Raw genomic sequence first — 7,579 nt, forward strand, 5'->3', positions numbered from 1 at the left:
ATCATTAAAATATTCTCAGTGTGGTAAAATACACATAATGTAAAATTTACCATCTTAACCATTTTTAAGTATACAGTTCAGTGGTATTAAATACATTCTCATGACATGTATTGTGCAACCATCACCACCATCCACCTTCATAACTCTTCTCATCTTCGAAAACTGAAATTCTGTATCCATGAAATGCTAACTCCCCATTCCCCTCCCCAGCCCCTGGCAACCACCATTATACTTTCTGTCTTTATGGCTTTGACTACTCTTAAGTACCTCCTATAAATGAAATCATACAGTATTTGTCCTTTTGTCACTGGCTTATTTCATTGCTCAATGAAATAATGTCTTTAAGTTTCATCCACATTGTAGCATGTGTCAGAATTTCCTTCTTTTTTAAGGCTGAATAATATTCTCCTGTATGGATGGACCACATTTTGCCTATCCATTCATCTGTTGATGGACACTTGGGTTGCTTCCACCTTTTGGCTACTGTGAATGATGCTGCTACGAACATGGGTGTACAGATATTTCTTTGAGACCGTGCTTTCAATTCTGTTGGGTATATATCCAGAGTGGAATTGCTGGATCATATGGTAATCCTATTTTTAATTTTTTTGAGGAACCATCATACTGTTTTCCACAATGGCTACACCATTCTTTACATTCCCACAAACAGTTCATAAAGGTTCCAGTTTCTCCACATCTTGGCCAACCCTTGTTATTTTCTATTGTTTTGATAGTAGCCATCCAAAGAGGTGTGAGGCGGTATCTCATTGTGGTTTTGATTTATATTTCCCTAATTATTAGTGACACTGAACATCTTTTCATGTGCTTTTTGGCCATTTATATAGCTTCTTTGGAGAAATGTTTACTCAGGTCTTTTGCTCATTCTTGAATTGGGTTGTTTGGTTTTTGTTGTTGTTGAGTTTTAAGAGATTTCTATGTATTCTGGATATTAATCCCTATGTAATCTGGGTATTATATCAGATATGTAATTTGCAAATATTTTCTCTCATTCTGTGGGTTGCCTTTTTACTCTGTAGATAGTGTCTTTTGATGCACAAAATTAAAAAACTTTCATAAGGTTCAATTTGTCTATTTTTTCTTCCTTTTCTTTTCTTTTTTTAGGCCATGCTGCACTGCTTGTGGAATCTTAGTTCCTTGACCAGGGATTGAACCCAGGTCCACAGCAGTGAAAGTGCCAAGTCCTAACCACTGGACCGCCAGGGAATAATTCCCTGTCTATTTTTTTCTTTTACCTGTAGGCACAATATTATTTTTAAAATGAAGCTATCAATGAATGAATGGACAGTTAGATGGATGAGTGAGTGGGTGGGAGATGGACAGAGGATTGTACAATCGGGTGGGGGATGGATGGGTGTTTGAAGGAGTGGATGGATGGATAAATAGATGGTGGATGGGTGGATTAATGGATAAGTGGATGGAATGTGAGTTGGTTAGGTAGGTGGGTAGAGGGACGGACAGATGAGTGAGTGGGTGGGTGAATAGAAGACCTTATGAATATATAGGTAGGGTGGCTGGGCAGGTGCAAAATTCTGGCCACAGATGGAGGACATCTTGGTGTACAACCTTGGCTCTTTTCAGATGAGTAGTAGCTTATCTTCTGACCCCACCTTGGCTCAGTTTAACTCCATGGGCACACATTCTCTTTTTATAGGTTCAGCTTCCCTCCTATGTCTCTCTGGGTCTCCAAGAATCTTACCCTGGAGCTCAGATTGAACTGAGCCCTTGGCTTGTCTTCTGACCTTCTCAGTGGTAAGAACTCCTGGAAAGGAGCCTGCATCCTCCTGAGGATATGGTACCCAAGCAGCTCTCCATGACGACTGTGGTCTGTTTTTAAGCCTCATCCCAGTCAACCAACCTCTCTCTGCAGCCTCACCCACTTCTCCATCAGGCACTAAAGCATCCCACCAGGTCCTCACTCTCTCTGCTACACCCCTTTCTGCTTCCAGCCTGGTCTCCAGCCCAATTCCCACTCCACCCGCGCCCCTCCCCCTGGGGATGGTGGAGACACAGGATAAATTAGAGGGAGGAGTCACCCAGGTCAACCTCCTGCCTCCAGTCCAAGAAGTTTTTTCTCCTCCCCAGGGTCCGCAGGCAGCCATGGATGTGGGTCTCTTGGTCCCGCCAGATGTACCCCAGGGTTGTGGCAAAACCCTGAGGGGACCGTGGGGCCGGGGTACGGCCGTGCGTTGGCCGCGGGAGTTCATGCCAGAAGAGAAGAAGAATACAGTTTACTGGGAGAAACGGAGGAAGAACAACGAAGCGGCCAAGAGATCCCGGGAGAAGCGACGTCTCCATGACGCGGCCCTAGAGGGCAGGCTGAACGCATTGCTCGAGGAGAACGCTCTGCTCAGGGCTGAGCTACGGGCTCTCAAACATCGCTTTGGCCTCCTGCGCCCCACTGGTGGTACCTGGACCCTGCCCACTCTGCTATGGGAGTCCCCCTGGGCTGGAGACCCCCAACCTAGGGCTGAGCATCTCCCCTCTCTACCTGGCTCCCATGGCTGCCTCTTGAGACCGTGTTCCTTGGACGCTGGGGTTTCAGGATGCTGGGGCTGCCTGGTGGCTCCCAGGTGGACTGGCCTAGCCACTTCCCCCAGGTCCCTCCAGGACCCTGGACCCCCTACCCCCAAGAGAATGGACATGGCCTTGCAGAGTGCTCATCCAGCCGCCTTCTTCAGCTGTCATCCCCTGGATAGACATGAGGGGCCCAGACCAGAGCTCAGGCCCTGCTGGGGGCTGTGGTCACCCATACCCACTGGTTGCCGGGCCTCAGGGTGCTCAGATGTGTTGCTGACACCCAGTGTTGAGCCCATGGGGTTGCCTCCTAAGGTGGCCTTCCCGGTCCCTGGGAATGATCCAGAGGATCTGGCTCAGCCCTCCCTGCCCCACAAATTGTGTATCAAGTCCCAAGCCTCAGGCAGAGTACCTTGGGGCTTGGGGGGTGGCTGGGCCCCCATCTGAAAGCTTCTCCTGGGCAAGGCCAGGCCTGCAAGGGTGCAGTGGGGACTGATTGTGGGTTTGCCTGGGGATATGAGTGGCTTGGCCTTGACCCAGCTCCCAAGACTGGGAAAGGCCTGTGGGAGGCAGTGGGTGCCCTGGATGGGGGAAGGGTCCACTTCTTAGTGTCCAGACCAGACCTTTAATAGGAGAGGCTGGGGTACCTTGGATCATACCATGGCTCCTATCCTGCCTAAAATACTTGTTTTGGGTAGTCACTTTTTCTTCCTTCTTCTATTCATCCATTCATCCACCCACTCATCCATCTATCCACCCACCCATCTACTCATTTGTCCATCCATCCATCCATCCATCCATCCACCCATCCATCCTTCCATCAGTCCATCTATCCATCCATCCATCCTTCCTTCCATCTATCTATTCACCCATCTAACCACTCAGCCATCTACATCAACTCACCCAACCATTCTCCCTTCCTCCCTTCGTTCCTTCGTTCCTTCATTCATTCATTCGTTCGTTCATTCGTTCATTTGTTCATTCCTTCCTTCCTTCAATCTATCGATCCATCCTCCCAACCACTTTGCTATTAATCTACACACCTATCCATTCATCCATTTATCTGTCTACCCATATGTCTATCCATTTGTCGATTCTTTTATTCATTTAATCACTCATTCATGTGCTCATTTGGGCATTCATTCATTCATTCTCTCACTCATTTATTTACAATTCATAGTGTCCAACTTAGTAACAAGCATGAGGACACCTTCCTGGCTTTGGGGTTCCTGTTCTAGGGGAGATGATGGGGGGCTGGGAACAGTCATACTGAGGGCCATACTGAAGGAGGAGGTACTGTTTCAAGATGTCTGACCCCTCATTTCTTAGGGTCCCCTTGGGGTGCTTGCTTACCACCCAGTTTGGGAATCAGACTTATCCAGTTTAGATGGCTTTCTCTGTGTGTTGGGTCAGGGCCTTGAGCCACTGGAACTGGCCAGCAATATCTGAAGGGGGGTCAGTTTCCTCTCTGTCCCCAGTTGCTTGTGCCCCTGAAGACACCTCAGCCCCAGCATACACAGTCCCAGTTGGATGGGAGAAAAGACCACTCTCCAGGTACCCTGGAGCCCCCAGAGCTCACCAAAACCCTTTCCCTCATCAGTCCTCACTCAGAATCCTCCTTTTTTTAAAAAAAAATCATTTCAGAGCATTTGTTAGATTCTGGTTAAAAAAATATCCGAGCTCCAATTGTGGGGAGAGCTGGGGGGGTGGGTGGGTTATGCCTCTGGGCTGGTGCAGTCGCTGAGCACTGGAGGCCCCTGGTCAGCCAAGTCATTGGGCCATGGGTGCACCCTCCCCCTTCCGCCCTTACCAGGTTTGGAGGCTGGGCTAGTTCTCAGCCAGCCCAGGTTTATCATGGTCGCAGCACAGAGCACCCTGCATATCACGGCCTGGCCCTCCTCTGCCTGTTCACCCCTTGTTCTGGTCCCTCACCCATTCTTGGCCCTCCAGTGGGAGCAGAGAACAAGGACCCAGCCAGGTCTCCCATCCTGCTTGTCACAGCTGCAGCAATGAGCCATGGGGGCCTTGGTGGGCACCTGCCCTTCTGAGGACCTGCACTGCCAGCTCAGCTGCACCCCTGAGCGAGGGTGGGGGGGCGCCCAATGCCCTGCCTTCTCCCCCACCTTTGGGCTGGGATTGGAGACTTACATCTCCCAAGAATATCCTGGGGAGGCAGGAAGGAGGGCTGCCTAGATGAGGCAACTCTGGCCTGTCCCTCCTCAGCCAGCGCCCACAGCTGGGAGGGGGGTAGACTGGGGTTTCAGAGGAGCCAATTCTCAACACAAAGATGCCACACACGGACTTCTCCGGTGGTCCAGTGGGAAAGAATGCACCTTCTAATTCAGGGGACGAAGGTTCGATCCTTGGTCGGGGAACTAAGATCCCACATGCTGCGGGGTAACCAAGCCCAGGGGCCAAAACTACTGAGCCCGCCCGCCTCAACTAGAGATCCTGTGTGCCACAAAACTACAGAGCACACGTGCTCTGGAGCCTGTGTGCCACAACTACAGAGAGAAAAACCCACACACCACAACTAGAGAGAAGCCTGTGCGTCGCAATGAAGATCCCACGTGCCGCAACTAAGACCAACCCCCCACAAAAAAGATGTCACCCAGTTGTGGCTGATCCTTCATAGAGGATTTTAATGCAGCCCCGGCCCTGGAAATATTAAAAAATGCTAACAAGGAGAGGGAAGGACGAAGTGGGGGCATAGCATCCTGCTGCTGGGAGATGTGGGTAACTTAGTGCTTCCTCTTGGTGATTCCACCCACCAGGTGTGTCTAAAGTGTCTGGGCCCAGCTTACTCACACCCCATGGACTTGGGGGTGGGGGTTGGCTGCCCTTGGGTGACTCAGACCCCTTTTAACCTTCCTGCTCCAGTTGGAAAAGCCTGGAGAAGGATCTGCCTAAAACAGATCATAGAATTTTGACATCAGGAGCGGCTCCAAGAATCTAGTGATGAGTGGCCATCCAGTCTCTACTTGAATTCCTCTAAGGATGGAGAACTCACTTCCTCCAAAATCCCATCACCATTCCTTCTCTAGAGTCAGAACCCAGTTCTTGCAAACTTCTACCTCTGATCCTATTCTTACCAAGGGGGAGCCACTCAGACCCCCTACCCTCTACCTGGAGGTGGCTGGTGGAGCCTCCTGTTCCTCTTCTCCAAAGTAGAGACCATCACACCTACCTCAGATGGTTTGAGAAGATTAAATCTCATTTACTGTGTGCATAGCATTTCATACACACGTGCTTGACAAATATTAACTCCTCTCTCCTTTTCCTTTTTAGAAAGCACTCATGCTCCCAGCCCCAGAGTAGTGCTGTCTTCAGGGGAAATGTCCTCTCATTCTTCAAAATTGTTTCCCTTCACTCTGGCCTGGCTCTTACTATTTTTTTGTCAATGCTGTTTATATATGATTGCTCTTGGAACTGAACACGAATCATTTCTGCATTCATCACATACATATATTTTTTCAACAAATATTTTTTGGAGCTCCTACTGTACGTAAAACAGGAACTGGATGAGGGAAAAAGTACTCCACACTGAGGAATTTGCAAGTGGAAACCTGCACAAATGTCTAGAATGTTCACCGAAGACATGTTGATTACTTTCCTCCTGTGCTGGGCTCTGGGACCACAGGTGTGCCCTCTGCCCTCTGAGAGCCAGTGGGCCTCTGGCAACCTTCTGTGTAGCTGCCTGGGAGCTGCTGCTATAAGAACTATCCAGTGCCACGTTCCACCCTGGGGCATCCATGGGTCCCTTGGGTCATGTCTGTCACACCATGATTGACTCGGGGACTGGATTTTAGGACCTTGTGCAACCACATGTTATGTTTCCTCTTCCACCCATCCTTGAAGGCTGGGGAGATTTCTTTGGCCATCAATGCATGAAATTCCCTTCCTGCTTTGGGTGTGTCTGGCTCACGTTGAGATTGCAACGGACGTTGAATGAATGAAAGTTTCTGCCTACCGAGTTGGTGATTGCTGGGGGCAGAGATGAAATGAGTTGAAGATGCTGATGAAGCCATGTTTATCTGTCTTGTCTGCAGAGATTCACAGACACATCCTGGCTGAACCCTGTGCTACCTGGATCCTTGACACTGAAGTCATGATCCATGGACTAGCAGCATCAGCATCACCTGGGAGCTTGTTAAAATGCAGACTCTTAGGCCCTTCCTGAATAGGTAAATCAGAACCTGCATTTTAATAAGATGTCCAGCAGATCCACATGCACATTGAAGTTTGAAAAGCATGGATCCAGAGTAGGGGTTGGCAAACTCTTCCTGTACAGAGGGGCCACAGAGTTAATATTTTTGACTTTGTGGGATGGCCACTGTTGCAGCTACTCCATCTTTTCATTGTAGCATGAAAGCAGCCGTAGACAATATGTAAATAAGTGGGGATAGCTGTGTTCCAATAAAACTTTATTTCTCAAAACAGGTATAGCCAGATTTGGCCCATGGGCCATAGTTTGCTGTTGGTGTACACCCAGGAGGGAAATTGCAGATCCTCAGAGTGTTTGTCTTCAACCTGGATTTTGCCAAAGTGTTCCACCTAGTGGTATTACCAACCTACAATTTCTTGCATGTAAAGGAAGTTCATGTTCTGCCAACACATGGCTTTTATGGACTGTTTGATTTTTGCCAATCTGGTGAGTGTAAAATCAATTTAACCTGCATTTCTCTGTTGAACATTTTTGCCAAAATCTGTTGGCCACTTGGGTTTCCTCTTCTGTGAATTGCCTGTTCTGCTGGGATATTTAATTTTCCTGTTGATTTCTCAGAGCTCTTTATATATTCCAGATATACATCCTTTGTCACATATGAACATCTCAGCATTCTCACCTGACTTGTCTTTTCACTTTATTTCTGCTGTGTTTTGTTGAACAACAGTTTTTAAATCAGATGTTGCCAAATGTATCCATCTTTTGTATTATGGTTTGTACATTTTTTTCTTAAGAATCCTTCCATGCCTCAAGGTCATAAAGATAATCTCCTAAATGTTCTCATAACTGTTTTAGAGTTTTGCTTAGTCCATCTCTTTG

General features: G+C 48.2%; 1 protein-coding gene across 1 annotated transcript; it reads left to right on the forward strand.

The window, feature by feature from the left end:
* Window positions 1-2,118: 2,118 nt before the first annotated feature.
* Window positions 2,119-2,982, forward strand: NFILZ (NFIL3 like basic leucine zipper; the record flags this gene model as incomplete). Its single annotated transcript, XM_082622929.1, has 1 exon — window positions 2,119-2,982. The coding sequence occupies one exon, from the start codon at window positions 2,119-2,121 to the stop codon at window positions 2,980-2,982; it is 864 nt and encodes a 287-aa protein (XP_082479055.1).
* Window positions 2,983-7,579: the final 4,597 nt, after the last annotated feature.

Source organism: Mesoplodon mirus (genome assembly GCF_964341445.2).
Source record: "Mesoplodon mirus genome assembly, chromosome: 5".
NCBI classification, from domain to species: domain Eukaryota; kingdom Metazoa; phylum Chordata; class Mammalia; order Artiodactyla; family Ziphiidae; genus Mesoplodon; species Mesoplodon mirus.